The following is an 18,406-nucleotide window of genomic DNA, read 5'->3' as shown; positions in this document are numbered from 1 at the left end:
TTGGAATTTCGAATAAAAGGTTTTCTTTGAGGGGATATTAAAATTAGGTAAAGATTGATTTAAAATGATTTTCATGTTCAATCATGTTTAAAGATTGATTTCATGATTAAACTAGTTTGTAAATATTTTTTTATTGATTTAAAATGATGTTGAAAATCATAGCAACTCTAAATTTTTTTTTGTTTGAAATAATCTATTATTCACTCAAAATAATCCGCTGTTTTATTCTAATTTTTTTATATCTTTATGTTCATCAATAATGTTATTCGGGACAAAGAATTTGTTATTTGGCCAAGTGAGAGTACTTTGCTCAAGCGGTATAATATGCCATCTGAAAATAAAAATTGTTCAAAATACTCAATTTTGTGAAAATAATATTTTAATTAATTACATAAAGATATAAAAAAATTAGAATAAAAAGTTGTTGAAGAGAATAACTATTCAAGACTTAAACTATTCAGCAACTTTTATGTATATTTGTGAAAATAATATCATGTAATTCAACAATTGAATTGACATTTTATATTCTATAAAAAGTTGTTGAAGAGAATAACTATTCAAGACTTAATCTAAAAGTAGATTTGCTTAATCTAAATGTTAGTTTAGAGTTTCATTGAATAAATGAAGTATACAAAATTTCGTATAATTTAAAACTATTTAATACATCATCAAATATACTGAATATCTTGATAAATAATTTCTCTTTAAATAGCTTTCCGAAAATTGTGCATAAAGATTATTTACAACGTAGACTACATAAATGTTATTTACAGGTAAATTAAAGAATATAACATGAATGGCTAAACACAACAAAATACAATAACACGCTTCATTATCGATCAAAACTGGAAAGGAATGGAGCCAGGGATGCCCTTGGTGGAGTCATACGATTCTCCTCAGATCTAGGGTTCAAAGGAGAAGAAGCTTGTGGCATGAGCTCGGATAATCGAATCTTTTCCTTAATAATTTTATTCTGAGCAAAAGTGAGCAAAATGTTCTTTAAAATTTGATATAGAAGAAGGCTATGCAAACAAATTAACTCTAAGTGTTTGTGTGGTTACCTTAAACTTCAAATCTTCTTGTTCCATTTCCAGAGTTGTTATCCTATTCTTTAGGTCCTGTAGGGCTTCCTCAGCCATAGAAGGATTTACATCTGATATTGGTCTTACTATTCCAGCCACCTGAAAATAAAGCATAAATGACGTTTTGTTTAACCAAACTCAGACTTTGTTTATTGCATTGGAGAGGTTGGAAGGCAAGAACCATAAATAATATTGTCCTAACTAACCTTTAGAACATTAGTGGACAATCTCAGTAATTGCTGGGCTAATTGTACTTTCTCTTCCTCGATCTCCTGTGGCATTATTCACACATGTATGTAAATTTATGCTATATTTAGCTACTTGAGAGTACCACAACACATCACATTACTTCTTTGGTAACTGACCTTCAGCTTTATCATCAGACGTTGTTCCTCGTCAAAATTAATGCTTGTTTTCACGCCAGCAGAAGCACGAAGACGTGCAAGGTCTTCTTTGACACGCGACTGGAAGATCTCTGACTTCCGGAGCTTTGCGCTGAGTTCTTCGTTCTGTATCTTTAACTTGTTATTCTCCTCCTGTTGCATAATTTCACGATTAGTGAGAAGATTACTAAAAGATATTTTGGAATTATAATTATTATTTGGATTAAATATGCAGTCAATAGTTTGAGATCTAGTGCTGCAAAAATAATGTCGGAACTAGGAAGCAAAAACATCTGCTTGAACCTTGAGTAAAGTAAAATGATGGCATATCACCTTAATTTTAGCATGGTGATGAATACGCTGCTGAAGGTTTTGCTGACCAGACAACTTTTTAATTTCTTCCTCCAGTTCCACAACTTTATTCTTCTTACTTGCATTTTCCATCTGCACAAAATGAGAGCAGCAAGGCTTGCAAATTAGAAATGGAAGAACAATAAAAGAACAGCACAAAAAAGAGAAAGAATAAAAGTTTTAATCATCTACCTTCAGCATTTCATTTTCTGTCTTTAGTAACTGGTCTCGCTGCCGAAGGTTTTCCAATTCAATTTGTACAGCTACCAATTCCGCTTGTTTTCTATCCATTTCTTGCAGCCATCTAACAGCAGGTATGGATTCAGGATCATTAGAATTGTGTGTATAGGAAAAAAAAGCTAAAAACCTCCCTGTTTAGCATCTGACGTTTGATTCTCAAACCCCACCCCACCTCTCAAAAAAAGAAATCTGAAATTTAATTACCCTTGTCTCTCTTCAATGAATTCATTCAGCTGCTTCTTTAGCTTAATAACCTCCTGTGAAATGAACGAGCAATTCAGCTTAAGCTCCAGCATAGTAACAGCGCTATCTAGTCTAAAGTGTAGATTACCTTGTCTTGAGGTTCCAGAGTAAGAAATTTAACTTTCTCTGTAATCTCCTCCGCTTTCTCATCATCAATTAGTGACTACATTAAGGAAATTAAATTAAAGATGAGCGTCAGTGTGCGACTAGAACTCTAAATAATCTTTTGTAAAAAACATTTTTTTACTTCCATTTTTTTCTCTTTCTTTATTTTATGGGAATGATTCCCATGTCTAGCATATTTTAATTGCAAGTGCATAATTTCCTTTCAGAATAATGATAACATGAAAGTTTGATTTTTGTCTATGTATACCAAACATGAAATATGAAAACAAAAAGACATTACAAGAGAAATACGAGTTTACCGCATAAGAGGTCATATCCAACTTTACTCCAAGTAAGTCTCGAATTACATCATGTGTCATGCTCTCAGCAGATGCTAATTTGGCATTCAGTGCAAATATCTGGACAAGGAAAAGGAAGGAACAAATTGAGGCCCATAAAAGCAAAACCAACCACTGTAGAATTTTCAATTTAAGAGAAAGTCAACCTCTCTCTGTCGACATGCTGCCTGGGCTTCTAGTTCTTCAATGTGCAGTCTTGCAGCAGACAGCTCTTCAACCTTCTCATATTTTACCTGTTGCGACAAGCCCAGCCCAATGCATTTGAAAGGAGAACTAGAACCTCGAGACTTGGTGGCATTCTTCTCAGACTTGTTTGACAATGCATTGTGGGAATTAGCACTGGTGGAATGACTAGAAAGGCCCTCAGGTTTGACTTGCTCAGCCATGGCTTCCAATGCTTTGAACTGATTTAAAATAACATAATAATAATAGAACAATAAATAGCCTGTAAAGAAACTACATGCATAGTTGGTACTGCTGAACTACATAAATTATAACTAATAGCAACCAAGATCATTTTATTTTATTTTATCAATACAATTACTAACTTTCTGCTTGTACTCCAAGGCCTGTGCTTCAGAATGCAAATTTAGCTCTGAAATATGAGCTTTCATTCGTTGAATCTGTCAGAGAGCAAAGAAAAAAGATGAATCTTTATCTGTTACGAGAAACTTCAATCCAAGAGACATGATTGGTCATGTTTTAAAAATCCTACCTCTGCATCCTTTCCTGCTAACTCCCTCTTAAGAACCTGTATGTGATTTAGGGCTTCATTGAGGCTTTTCTCTTTTTCATCCAAAAATCTACACGAATTGAAATAGAAACAGAAAAATATCTTATATTTATAGATTAGCACGGTAGATCTGCATATGCCTACGATGAAGAAGCCATATATACATAAAAAAAGGCATATGGTTGGGAATAAATGTCCCAGACCTTCTCATGTCACCATCAACATTTCTGACATTTTGCATCTGATCTTTTAATGCATGTAGCTCCAACTCTAGATCTTCTCTTTGCAGCCGCTGTCGTTCTGCTTCTCCTTTAAGGATGTCAACCTGAACAAAATAATTAAGTGTGATACCTATGAAGGTAGACAAGCTTCTTGTCAAATATCACCATAAAAAAAGACAACTCACTTGGTTTTCTAGTACATTTACAGTACTTTCCAGCTCTTCAACTGATCTTGCTAGAAGTTTCACCTCTTCTTCCCTGTCTTCAGCATAAATTTGTCTTGATTCTGCCACCTGTAATTATTGTAACAAATATCAGCCAGAAACAAGGAAGAAAACAATCATTCAGCTAGTTCACCATTCTTTTCCTTTGACTGCAAGTTTATTTCTAGAGCTGAAGCAAATCAATGAGCAATGGAAAAATTATTTTTCAAAGATCAAAATTTTAATGATAGGTTATCAAAATCATAATTGTACTATATGTTTTGCTTCCTTTGGCACATTAATCTCTATAGAATTCTGATTCTCACAGTTTAACTAAATTGCATTTGAAATTGTATAGATGCCAGAGTTGAGAAATGTGCAAAAAAATTTATCTCTACAAAATTGTACAAAGTTCAAATGTCAAATTGATATGGCTTTCTATGTCATTTGACATTAAAATAAAATTAAAAAAAAAAAGACATGTTAGAACCATTGAAGATACAGCTCCTCAAGACTTATGTCTTATGTTGAAGATACTACATAACAAAGTTTTTCGTGTTGAATCATGGAATATACAATAATAATGTCATGGAAAGAAAACAAGCTGCATTTTTAATAGATAAGCGCATTACCTTCTGAGCTTCTTGAGCAATTGCTTCATTAGCTTCAGCTTGTGCTTCAGCTTTTTCAAGCCTGTTTTTGAGGCAAATTACTTGACCCTGAAGCTGATCCCTCTCGTTAGTGAGTTCATCCAGATCACTGTTCATTTGGCTAATAACACTGTTCATTTCCAGCATTGCATTTTCTAAGCTCTCTGTTAACTTCATTCTTTCTGTTATCTCATTGTCAGCCAGTTGTCTCGCTGCCAAGGCGCCTTCAATATGAGTTGCAAGTTTTTTATTTTCACTGACTTGCAACTTTAGAGCCTCACGCTCTTTTGAGAGATCCAACTCAAGAGCTGTAACTATGACTGTTTTGTCCTGCAACTGAGCTTCAAGCGATTGACAGTTTGCAACAACGTCAGCAAGTTCACCTGATTTAACAGCTAGCTCCGTTTCTAATGCCTCCATTGTAGCCACAATTTTTTCATTTTCATCTTTTTGGTCTTTATTGTTGGATGCAGATTCCTGTAATAAGCTCAGATCATACAACAGTCCTTTTATTACATCATCCTTTCTGGATAACTCGACCTCCAGAAAGCTCTGCATTCTAGTTAACTCTGAATCCTTTAGGTTCAGCTCATTCTTCAGTCCGCAAGATGAATTTTCCAACATATAGTTTACTTTCTTTAACTCTGTTTTTTGATGTTCGAGAAAATAAACCTGTTGGAAAGAAAATTCAGAAGTCACATCCTTCTCTATGACATCACCAAGTAATTTATCACAATCAGCTTCCAGATCAAGAATCCTATCCAGCAGTCTTTTCTTTTCCTTGTTAGCTTCGATAAGTTCACCCTTCAATGCATTATTAGAACAAGTAACATCCTTTAGAAACTCAATATTTTGTTCAAGGACCTTGTTTACTTCACCCATCTCTGTAATCCTTAAGACATTCCGGTTTAATTCTGTTACTAGGTCCTTCCTTTCCACTTTTGCCTGCTGAACTTCTCTTTCTAAAAGGGAAACTTCAACTTCCTTATCTATCAAAATTTGTTCTGCTAACTCGTTTTCTACTTGGGAAAAGATTGTTTCTTTCTTCAGTTGCTCAATTAATAAGGAGTAGTTGACATAATGCTCCTCCATATTAGCTATATTACATGACATATTTTTCAATTCAGAAGCATGGATAAGTGATTCAAAGTCTTTGGCATACCAATCTGCCATAAAAAATTCAGCCTCAGATTCTATGGCCTCTACTTTCTGTTTCACTAGTTTCTCTTGATCTAAAAGGGATGTCACAATATCTGTATTACTCACATCCAATTCCCTCATCAGTTTAGCAAGTTGGGATCCCATTTCATTCGACCTTAGCAGCATTATCTCCTCTTGAAGCTGTAGGTCTGATATGTTTTTAGAAAAAGTATTTAGCTTGATGGTGATCTCTCCAGCTTCAACTTCTTTCTTATTAATGCAATCAAAACTGTTCTTGATGTCAGCCAGCAGTTTCCCTTTCAAGATTCTGCACATATCAAGCTCTTGCTTTGTCCTATAATTATGTTCCTTCAAATCACTTATGACAGAGTTTGATTCACACAAGCCGTGTGAAAGCAAACCATTTTCTGCATGCATCCCCGTTACTGTTTCCAGTAAAATACCCATGTGACAAAGATGTAGCACAGACATAGCACAATCTTTAAAAACTATCTCTGACCATATCTTCTCAAGCCATGGCTGTATCAATTTAGTGGAATATAAACATTGAGACTTCAAGCACTCTAAATCACAAGCTAAAGACTTGAAATTTTCTGTCATCATCAATTGGACGTCTTTAATGACATCATCCAACGTAACAATTAGATCCCTTGTTTCTACTAGACTCGATTCAACAAGGTCCTCTATCTCCTTATGCTTCAAATCAACAACAGTTTGTAAGCTTTCAATATTGCTGACTAATGTAACCTTCTCATTGAGTAAAGTCGTTTCTCTGTCTTTGAGTCTTTCTATATCAATCTTCATTGACTCGTTAGCTATCACCAATCCATTGATCATAATATCTGCTTCTCTCATCATATCTTGTGCTTCTTCGAATTTAGCAAGAATACAAGATGCCTCTTGAGCTTTCTGAGCTTGAATGATCTTTGCCTCTCCAACTTCAAGTTCAAGTGACTGCAAAGCAAAAAGCATTGTCTTAACACTATTCAGTCAAAAAGTGTCAATCAGCATGAAAGGGGAATGGGGAAAGCTAATGACAAGAAAAACAAGTAAATGCACAATCAACCCTAAGAATGACATAAAGCAAACACAAATTTCTCCTTTTAGAGAATGGAAGAGAGGAAAAATGAAAACAGAGGTTCAACGCTGTACCTCTTTCCTTTTATACCAATGGGAGCTAGCTTCCTTCAGAAGTTTCTCCAGGTCTCTAACTCTGTGACAGAGTACATCAATCTTGACTTTAGATTGCTCCTCAAAGTCATTCATAGCTTCTTGCAGGAAAAGTATCTGATTTGTGAGGCACTCTATGCTTTGCTGATTCTTCTTTTCAGACATGGACATCTCTTTTTTTTCTTCATGTAATCTGGCCATCTCATATTGCACTTCTTTTAAGCTTTCAAGAGCACACTCTATTTCTTTTCTCAAAAGCCTAATAGTAGCATCTCTTTCACGCACATCCTTGCCAACATTTTTTGATTTCAGGTCTTTCGTATCATATCCACTTTTGACCAAGTGTAAGTCAGCCAGGTCAACTATGGGTTCTTCAACAGAAAGGGGATCTGAATCACTATTTTGATGTGTTTCAGAACTTGTCTGCTACAATGTCAAAATAGCAAACACTGAATAAAAACCATTCACAGACCACTGACATGAATCAAATAAATGTGACATTACCTAAAGTAATCTATCAAAAAGCAGCATTAGCTTACCCTTGGTTCACCAATATCATCATAGTCTGATGTGCATGCATCCAATGAATTTCTATTATCAAGACTTCCTGAATGGTCTGCAAAAGAAGCCATGCATGATCTGATTGAAGAGACACCATCTTGCAATGTCACTAGCTGCTCCCTTGTCTTTGAAATGGAATTCTTTTCAATATCTTCAAGCTTTTGTTCCAAAGCACAAGAATGCTCTTGCTCCTCAGACAGCTTCTGCCATAATTCATTACATCTTTCCTGCAACTCAGTTATCTGTCTCTCTGCTTGAACAAATGAAGTGGATTGGTCACTGAGAAGGATATCCTTCCTATTACCAGTTTCTGCTAATTCACTAAGCAGAATATCCTTATGCTTTAGATCATCAAGGTAACCAAGATTCACTTCTGACAATCTATTCACAACTACAAAAGCCACAGTTGCACAATTTGATGCTTTTCTGATATGATCTTCTGCCATTATCAAATGCTCCTTCAGCTGTGCCTCACTAGATGTTTTTTCACTCAGCTGTGAGGTCAATAGGAGAATTTCTTTTTCTTTTTCAGCACACTCCCTCTGGTGGGATTTGGTAATGACTAATGCTGCACTTCTTAAGGACTTCAGCATACACTCCATATCACTTCCTTTATTGCTTGCATCTTCCAAACATCTTCTAAGTTCATCAATCAATAATTCCTTCTCAGAAATTTTTCTAACTATCATGCCAACTTGTTCAGAAATCCAGATCCTTTTCTGTGGAAATGAATTCCTTATATTCCCAAGTTCCTCAGAGGCATCAACTATTGCCTCACATCCATCAAGAAGAACCTCTTCAATCTCAGAGGTTAACAGCTCCCATTCTTCAGCCAGTGATATGAGTTCTACATCTTTCTGGCCAAGCTCCTCCCTTAAACTTTGATTATCATCAATAGTAGTAAGCAATTTTTTCTGCAACTCCTTCAATTCAGTTTCCAGATGCAGCATACTCTCTTTCATTTCTGTTTCCTTCAAACGACTATCATTTACTTGATGCTGGAGCAGGGCAAGTTCTTCTTGCATACAGACAATCACCTCAACAGTTTCAGCCTCGGCTTGCCGACGGATTTCATCCCTCTCTTCCTCAGTGGATATCTGGAATGCACGATCACTTTGGTATGACATGTTCAGTTGCTTGGCCTTTTCAAGAGATTCATGCATCCTTCTGAATTTTGCCTGTAAGGGGGACTTGTTTTCAAACTCTGTATAATTTGAAAGCAAATTATCTCTAAACTCTTTAGATGCAAGTTGGTTCTTCAAGGTCATGATTTCATGCTCTTGCTTCCCCATAAGCTCCATATAATGGCTGTTCTTGTTCCTCATCTCTTCTATTTCTTTGATAGATAATATTTGCTGTGATTCTAGAGCTTCAATGATAGATTTTGCATCTTCTAACTGTTTGCTTGTCTGCTCAATCTTGTCTTTTGCCATCAAAAAATCCTGATTTAAGTATGTTTTTTGCTCCTCCAATATGCCACGGAAAGACCTCTCTTCCTTCAGAATGACCTTTATTATATCCAATTCCAACTGCAAATTTAAAATATCATCTGTGTGTTGTAACATATGAGTTTCAAGCTTGACCCCCATCTGTGAAACTGCCTGAGCTTCACAAAATGGTCCTTTGGTAGAAACCTGAAAACATTAATGAAAAAAATAAACATTATTTCACATGACACAGAACTATCATAAATAATAAGGGGTAAATAAATAAATTTGTAGAAGATAAAGACGATAATGTGTAGGAAATAAGGTCCAACTCCAAAAGAATTTATATGATTGAGTTCATCATAAGCCTTTCCACACAAACACCATTGGCGTACTCCTCCTCCTATTGATTTGTACAATATAGTAGAGGACAAAACGAAAAGATGTTAAACCAGAATAACAAGACTACCTTTGTAGCATTTGTGCTGCTTAACATTGAGTGAAGAGAATCTATTTCCCTGTATAAATATGCAATTAAAACATTAGGATTTTTACGGCCAAAATTTGGAGCTCCAATCTGTTAGTGTACAACCCAATGGAAGTACTTCAACAGGAGTACAAAAATTATACCTATTGAGTTTTGCATTCTCCTCTAAGCAATAATTTAAATTACGCCTGCATTCCTCTAACTCATCAAGGGTGTTTATTAGCTGCAACCCATGAACAGAAGTGGTCACACATCACTATTTTGAGAGGAAAAAAAAAGGTTAAATTATTATGAAGGAATAAAACCTCTAGATCAGTAGGGTTATTTTCTTTATTGCAGCACTGAGCTTCCTGCACCAGTAGTAAATGGAAACTGTTAGAAATATATTGGATTTTAGCGTAAGCATGAAAGTCGATTACTGCTTCAATTAAGGGGCTATTTACGCAGTTGATTAAAGATTATTATTCTAACAACGACTGAATTTCATACCATACTAGTACAAATATATCCCTCTGTAAGTCTGGTTTAGAAACACAATTTCAGCATACATTCTATTTTAACTGGAAAAAAGGGAATGAAATGTTCAATGAATGGAAATCATGAACTGCTTCAGGTAATTATGGACTAACCTGAGGTTGAATGTCACAATTTGAATTAGCCTGTATGGAGTTTCTTCCATGATATTGAAGCAACTACAGAACAAAGGTAAATCGTAGAATCTTAAAAAACAAGGAATCTAAGAGGGAAATTACTTCTGTATTAAATTCTAGAAACACAAGTACCTGTTCCCTCAAAGAAGACACTTCAGTCAATAGAATCTCTCTCTCCCCTTCTTCATAAAACTCTTGATATCTGTGCAAGTAATTGTAAGGAACTGCGGAAAAGAGATAATATTTCATTGTCATTGTCTTTATAAGAAAAGATATATCACCTTCTAAGTTGGTCTAGAAGCCTGATATTCTCTACAGCAAACCGGGTGACTTCAGGATTTCGATCAAGTTTGCTCTGAAGTATTCGAATCTCATCAGAAAGTGCTTTATTCTCTTCCTGCAAAAATGTGTCCATAGGAATGGAACCAGCAAGTCGGGACTCCAATCTATGAATTTTGTCATCACGAAACCTAAGCATCATTTTGCAACTCCTAGTGTCCTCCTCTCTTTGACGAACCTGAGTAATAGCAGATTTATGGATAAAGAGTGAAGAGAGTTTAAATATAAAACTCCAATAGCAAGAAGAGCTCATAAGAGAAATACCAAACAGTTTAATTGTTCAATTTCAGCTTCTAGTTGCTTAATAGAAATTTCTGCAATCTGTTCCCTTCTCAAAGCACCGGCAAGAGTTGTCTCCAATGATTTTAACTGAGCCACAAATGATTTTGAATATATAAATATTTGAAGGAAATAAAACTATATGGTCACTTCATGAGATGCTAACAATTATGTAACTTGCTTTTAGGAGACTAGTGGTTGATTATGTTAGTTTAGCCACAAGCAGGCCAGTGCACAAGAATTCCACCATCATGGGATATTGGAAGGTCCAAATTTACATTGTATCGCTATAAGAGGAGAGGTTTTTTCTGCAGCTAAAACTTGAGACAAGTCATAAGGCATTGCATTACCATTGCACTAAGGCTCACCTCCCATAGAAGCTAACAGCATAATCACAACTTATTTTACTTAGGACAGCAATCTCTTATAAAACAAATGATTAATAACACAGGAGAAATCCTTAATTCAATATATCTTGAAGCAACAAGGCATGAAAATAGTACAAACATTGGTTCAACCTTCAAGCATAAATTGTCATTACACTGACCTTCATTAACATAGCCAAGCAGTGTATACCTGTTTGTGGGACATTCTGATGCCCTTGGATTCATAATCAGGCATGTTTTCTTCATGTTGATCAACCACGTCGGTTGCATTTTCTAGGCAACAGTCTTCTAGTTCTAGTGATTGTTTTATATCTCTGATAGATGACAAAGAAAATGACAAAGACCTAGAGACATTCTGCCGTCGTTTGAGGGTAGAAAGCTCTTCCTGGCCCAAAAACTTACCATTTGAGTTAAATTATCAACTCAGACAAAACTTATACTACAAGAAATAACTGATACCACCTTCAAAAGCCGAATTTGATGCTGTAAAGCAATTACATCCCCAGTAGAATCTTCATTCACCACAGCCTACAAGAACAATATACGGAATGTATAGTGATAGGTTGATGAGATTCATTTCTTTGAAAGAAAATCAGACTGATCATAGAATGGCACTCACATTATTTTGAATAAGTTTTGCTCTCTGAGCAAATTTAAGTGTGTTCAATGTTTCAGCAGCACAGCTGAAAAAGTGAAATGGGCAAAGCTCCATCAAGCTTCTATGGTAACCTGTAAAGTTTCGATAAAGGAAATATAGTTCCAGATAAATGAACAAACCAGATAGAAGGGCTGACATTGGCAATGATCATTGTTTTCGAGTTTCCGCCAAGAGAGTCCTGCATTTTATGCCAAAAAATAGTGATGAATAAAAAGAACCCTGAGACTAAAGATTCAAACTAAACCAGCACATAAATCAACCTGAAGAAGAAACGTTAGTCTGGAGTCTCTGTAAGGTACATGCCTCTGCTTCCCATTTGCCACATCCACTAGTATCATAATAACATGACTGCAAGAATGATTAGAGAATACTAGCTACTCAATGAGAAAGCAGAAATAAGACAATTCAAAATCTTAATGTATTAAGGTAAAATGTTAAAATACCCCAAGGTAGATAATGATTTATTGATGTTAGCTGCTTCTTTTAAACGCTCCCCCTCAGCACCAGAAGTCTTCTGTCTGTTACAGATAATGATAACGGTAACTTGGTTAATACATGCATATACATACCTCAATTCCCCAGCTACACTTGGTTCAATCAACTCTAGAAGCTGATGACATACCTTTCTGAGCCAGCTAGATCAACCAGGTTTAACCTTGCAAAACGATAATTAGTTGTAGAATCCTTTTCCCATGTGCTCTCAATTACACATGTAAAAACACTATGGGACCTACTGCTCTCTCTATTCATATTTGTTGCTGCAACTTTTCTATTTGCAGAACCCTACATGTCAGAAACTACAACTTAATGGAAGAAAGTGCATTTCAGAGCAAATATGTGTTCATTTAAATAACATAGAAAGGGAGTTGTTTGGGGATTCCTCAAAATGAAAAGGATGGTCCCATAGGCTAGTACCTGAATTAGAAGCCTTATTATGTCACTCACACTTTGAACCTCGAACTCGGATAAATTTTCAACATAAACACCCTTCTTGACATCCTCACGCAGCTATTTAAAAAAAATTATAGGAGCATTGAGAAATAATTAAAAATGCTTTGACAGACAGCTGATGATTGAACTACACTTACTAGCAAATTAGTAGAGGAGGGATCAAGTAGATCTGTAATTTGTTCATTGTAAATCTCCAAGAAGGAACACTTGCAGTTGTATTTTAAGTTCTCATCTCTTCGGCTTTCCTCTTCCTGGAATTTGGATTAATGATCAATACTGATTATAAAATCCAGCTTATATATAAAAACTGAATTAGCCACAATTGATCAATTTACAGCTTGGATCCTGGCAAACAAAAACTCAAATATACGCGGTGTCATTCCACGATGAGGACTAGGCATCACATCTAAATCTTCAATGTCACCGAGCATTGTATATGTTTTCCCACTTCCTGTCTGCAAAATTATCATCTTACAGTTAAAATATTGTCACTGTCCATTTCAAATTATGTTATACAACACCAGAGCATACAATCTCTCAACAGCTGACATTGATTTTACACCTAACAACATTGTGAGAAATGATCCATATACTGCACAAAGAGCTAAAATGCTGCATAAGAAGACTGAAAAAATGTCTAAACTCTGCTAGGCTGTTTTAATCCCTAATTCATAAAACTGCACATATTCCTACCGACATAAATCGATATGGCAGTGGCAAACACTCCTAATTTATGATGCATGATAACTTATTAGAGTTAATGCAACATCACTATTTGGTAATGGGAAAACTAAAGAGCCAGCCAAGCAAACACTGATGTAGATTACAAATGACATCACGAATTCCGTTTTTTAATTTCAAATCAAAACAATATCCAATCCAATAAGCATTACATTGGAACCAGTGCATAGAATTCTGTTATACATGCTAACAAATGCTTAAATCTTACTTTGTTTATAAGAACAAGGACCAATTAACAGAAAAGATAGACATAATCTCAAAAGGCGGTTAAGTTCAGGATATTACCTGTCCATACGCAAACATACAGCTATTATATCCTGAAAGGCAGTTCTCTACCATTGGAAGACCAGCCAATCTGAAAATCATTTCCTACATAACCATAAACCAGAGACAGAAATCAACAACTCCATCCCATGAAATTAGCACCTCAAAAAAAGATTTTCAATGTAACAACACCTGGTCTATGGTTTCACATGCAACATGGTCAAAGGTGAACCGGTTCTCTGGTTGCCCAATCCAAGTAATGCTCTGAGAGCCTTCTTGCTTCAGGCATCTGTTATACCCTTGTGTGCATCGCTCCATGCTATTGAGAGGACGAACACGAATAATAACCTACACATAACAAAAAATTCACACCACAAATCACAATAAGCACCAGAATTCAATAAACATTCTCATCCAAATCAAATCAGCTCAATTGGAGACAATCTGGACCACTCACCTGTACATTGTGATTAATCCAAAATGAAGAATCTTCCTTGAGATCAAAGTGAGGCACTTCGACCGTGTTAACAACCGTGGGCATGGAGCAAGCCGAACTGGGAACCCCTTTATACAATGCAGCATAATTCCCCAAACGAGCACTGAAGCCTCCCCCATCCGCCTTGCTCCGAACACTCGAGCTCGGGGGTGGCTTAGTCACACTCTTATTCGGAGTGCTCTGAGTGGAGTTGCTCTCGGAACAAGCAGCAACACTCGAAGAAGCTCTCCCCACGGTGCGAGGCACGCGAGGAGTCACATTCCCAACACCAGATGCTCTCCTGTCATCACCGAACGACGAAACTCCTTCGTGCTTGTGATTCCACCCGAACCGGTGCTTCACAAGCATGCTCCCTCCGCCGTGCTTATCCGGCGTGCGAAGCTCAGCTCCTCCTCTTCCTCTCTTCGAAGGAGTCTTCTCAATCTTGCTTTCGCAATGCGCATCAGGCTCTTGAATTGTATTCAACGGATGTCTAGAACCTTCCGCGTGCCTCTGAATTGTGGTGGATGAATCATAAGGATCTACATTCTCCGGCTCTTCGTGTTTGCTAGCGTTTCGGCGTGGGAGCTTGAAATCCCTCAGCATTCTACAGCATACATGGAAAATGAAAAATCACGAATGACGCAAAATTAATTTATGAAAATGAGTTCCGAATCACGCGAAAGTGTGGTTCAGGTACCTGAAGGAGTTGTTGCAGAAGAAGATTCCGAAGCGACGAATTTGAAGAGTGCTGAATTTTGCTTTGGTTTGTGTTAAGTTGCTTCAATCTGAGTTCAGTGAGTTGTTGCTGCTAGGGATTTGAGATTGAACTGGAGCGTTCAATTTCAACATAGATCCAAAGTTATTCATTCACTCACTCTCTCACTCTCGCTCTGTTGTTGCTGTGACGAGTTTTTGATTTGAAAAAATGGATGTAAGGAAAAGGGTGTTCAAAGAATGTATAAAAGTTGACGTAATCGCGGTTTGGAGATTTGAAATGCCGGGGCGTTTGGGTCATTCCACGGGGGTCCTTAATTACAACAAGGATTTAAAATTTCAACGGCTAGATGCTCTGATGCTATCTACTTAGCTAAGTTGAGTCCATTACTATCGACCCACTTATGGTGATTGCATTTGAATCTTGCACCTCTTATTTTATTTGTATGGACAATAATAACCTTTTATTAGGAACTCCCAGAATAGTATCATATTATCAAATAGCTATTTTGAAAAGTAATTTTTACCAAACACTTATTATTATTCCGAAAATAGTTATTTTAGACAGTAATTTTACCTTTAAGAGTGATTATTCTTAAATAGTTTGAAATACTTATTTTTATTCCAACATAGCTATTCCAAAAAATAAAGATTACCTTCTAGAATAGGGTGATACCCCTTGTTCTCTTTTCTTCTTGTTCATCTTTTATGTCATGAGAAATATCCATCTCTAGCTTCTCAGATTTGTTACTCCCTTCAACCACATCTTCATCGTTCTTCTACAAGAGTTTCCAAGGAGTCTTGGATGGTGGGTCTATTGTGGGAAGCTTTGCATAGGTCATGCTTCCACCTACATCGAACATGGTTGTTACTAGATCTATTAGTGTTGCAACACTACTCTACACTTGCATTGGAGGTGGTGAAGGGAGTTGCAAGATAACCCATTTAAGTATATTTTTGTCCATACAAATAAAATAGGAGGTGCAAGATTCAAATGTCATGGTTATTCAATGTTGGGTCCATTACTATTGTTGTTTTCAACATTTTGTTGCATGGACATGGCTCACACAAGTTTGATTAAATATAATGAAATAAATCACTATTATGATCTGTAAAGTGTAACCTGCTAGTTCTTGAAGATAAAAAATATCAATAATTTTTTTAAAAATTTCTAGTTAATCTATTTTAGTCTTTAAATTCAATTACTTGGGATTATTTTGGTCTCTAAACATATATTAATATTATTATTTAGTCACACATTTTTTAAAGCATTGCACTAATGTGATTGACAAATTACTCTTTCAAAGACTTATTTATAATTTTCTTAATATAAAGACTGTGACAAAAACATAAACATTCAAGAATGAAAATGATGAATTTTTTTAGATATGTTTGAAAAATTACCGAGACATTCAACCTAATATATCCAACAACAGAAGAGAACTTAAGCAAAGACAAGGAGAATCCCAAACCAGAAAAGGTTGGGACTAGCATACTCCAACATTCGCTAATAAATGAGCACCTTTATTAGTTTATCTACTAACACATTACCAAGAGAAAGACCACCGACGATTTCTATGCTCTAAAATCATGCTAACCAGCTATGCATGATTATGTAAAGGAGGACAAATCCTAGATTAGAAGATATCATGGATGCAAGAGTTATCCATTTCGCAACTACTATGTTGAAGCAATTTACTTAAGGGTTGGGGCCCTGTGGAAAGAGGAAAATGAGGAACCAGACACTATCTCGCATAACACTGTGGGTGCATTTGATTTGTTAAAAAGACATGAAAGACAAAACAACACTAGATAAATAGTTAAGTCGCATGACAACTTTTTGTATTGGTGGTCGATACACAATACAACTAATTTTGTGTTGTATCTTATTTGATGTGTTTATATATTGAACAAAATAATATAAATTTTATTATAAAATCTAAGGTGCATTAGTAGCACTTTGATGATACGACAAAGGGGAGGCACCTCCACAGAGGAGGCACGACCCCTGATGCCACTGGGTCACGACGATGGTGGCGGCGGCACGGTGGCATGACGCAGCCTCGCTAGAGTTGGCCAAAAGAAAAAAAACATAGTAAAAAAGAGGAAGATAACGATGGAAGCATTTGAATAAATGATCAATAAAAAGAAAGAAATGACGAGCAAAAAAGGAATAGCAACACTCCATATGGGCCTTGCTGGCAGGTACGGCGTTTGGAGAGAAAAATTTAGAAAATGAAACACATATGAAAAAAGAAAAAAAAGGATGAGATAATAAAAAGTCATAAAATAGGAACAATATTGTATTTTTACTTTTGTTAGATATTGGACAGAGAGTGATACTGAGGTTTAGTAAGTTACAAGTTTTTGGATATTTGTCTAACTAATCTTTTTCTATTTTGTATTATCCCTTAATCATTTTTTAAAACGTTAAACAAATATTTTTATATTATCTAATCTTTTATTTTTTAACAAATCTTAAATGCCCATTCAAAATGGACAAGAACATGTATCTGAAGTGCACACTATCCGTTTCACATCATCATGGAACAAAATCCATATCCACGACATGTCATAATTTAACTTTCATGTTTAGGTATAACAACATCCTCTAAAAAAAAAGTTAAGAAGTATTATAAGAAAGCTATATATTATGTATTTGCATTTTGAATTTAGATAAAACTTAAAAACTTTATACAAAGTAATTAAATTATAAAAATATATGCACAATAAATTTAAAAATGATTTCAAATACATATATTAAAATAATAAATTTTAAATATATAAAACATGTTCAATATTATTTAAAAAATTTAAACTCAAAATTGAAAAGAGAAATTAATAATGAAATATATCATATTTTACGAGAGAATGCACTAAAACACAAAATGAGATTCAAACTTAGAATTTTATGTGCGTTACCCCAACTCCCTCCGCTAGCTCAATCCTAATGGATTAAAGTAGCTAATATTAATTAAGAACAACAAATTTTAACATAAATATATAAATTTTGAAATTATTTAATTTAAAATACAATTAGTTAAAATATAGAGATGTAAAAAGTTAAAAGTAACTATTTTAAGAATATAAAAAAGTTAAAATGTTTTATATAAAAACTAGTATTTTAACATGTGTATTTTATTAAGTAAACATTTATTTATATATTTAAAATTTTAAAATAAATGAAATTTTTAAATATATTAAATATATTATAATTAAATTTAATCAATAAATATTTTTCTTATAAATTATATTTTAAATCTATAATAAATAACTTTTATTGTGACACAATACAATTCTTAATTATTGACATTTTTATAAAAAAAATATTGAAATTCAAGTTAGAATTAAAATATAGATTAAAAGACATAAGGGATTAAAATAAATCTTAAAAATGCTATCGTCAGAGAAAAATAGTTAAAATAAAATACTCTAGTTAAAAAAAATAGTCTAATTTATAAAATAAATAAATAAGTTTATATATAGAAAAAGATAAATGATCAAGTTACTCCAAGAGTAATTTTTTATTTTATTTTATTTGAAGTTAATTTTTATTCTCTTTATTCATTC

At 34.7% G+C, this 18,406-nt stretch overlaps 1 protein-coding gene across 2 annotated transcripts; it reads right to left on the bottom strand.

Moving 5' to 3' along the window:
• Window positions 1–647: 647 nt before the first annotated feature.
• On the bottom strand, window positions 648–15,217 carry LOC114419655 (kinesin-like protein KIN-12D). 2 transcript variants are annotated; one of them, XM_028385395.1, is made up of 38 exons: window positions 14,820–15,217; window positions 14,102–14,726; window positions 13,837–13,992; window positions 13,666–13,749; window positions 12,975–13,094; window positions 12,777–12,890; window positions 12,604–12,696; window positions 12,311–12,471; window positions 12,132–12,206; window positions 11,949–12,036; window positions 11,808–11,866; window positions 11,650–11,713; window positions 11,493–11,558; window positions 11,221–11,415; window positions 10,630–10,734; window positions 10,308–10,543; window positions 10,159–10,228; window positions 10,006–10,068; window positions 9,682–9,726; window positions 9,520–9,599; window positions 9,359–9,407; window positions 7,441–9,096; window positions 6,884–7,327; window positions 4,553–6,685; window positions 3,903–4,010; window positions 3,700–3,821; window positions 3,479–3,566; window positions 3,312–3,386; window positions 2,910–3,167; window positions 2,725–2,823; window positions 2,388–2,462; window positions 2,261–2,313; window positions 2,009–2,120; window positions 1,799–1,909; window positions 1,448–1,618; window positions 1,289–1,354; window positions 1,062–1,181; window positions 648–973 (listed from the first exon to the last, which is right to left on the bottom strand). In XM_028385395.1, the coding sequence occupies exons 2-38, from the start codon at window positions 14,723–14,725 to the stop codon at window positions 833–835; spliced, it is 8,379 nt and encodes a 2,792-aa protein (XP_028241196.1). In that variant the 5' UTR covers window position 14,726; window positions 14,820–15,217; the 3' UTR covers window positions 648–832. The 2 variants fall into 2 exon arrangements, with proteins under 2 accessions (XP_028241196.1, XP_028241197.1); XM_028385396.1 differs by having other exon boundaries at window positions 6,884–7,324.
• Between the last annotated feature and the right edge of the window lie 3,189 nt (window positions 15,218–18,406).

Source organism: Glycine soja, chromosome 7 (genome assembly GCF_004193775.1).
Source record: "Glycine soja cultivar W05 chromosome 7, ASM419377v2, whole genome shotgun sequence".
In the NCBI taxonomy this organism is placed as follows: domain Eukaryota; kingdom Viridiplantae; phylum Streptophyta; class Magnoliopsida; order Fabales; family Fabaceae; genus Glycine; species Glycine soja.
This window is presented reverse-complemented; position numbering and strand designations above follow the sequence as displayed.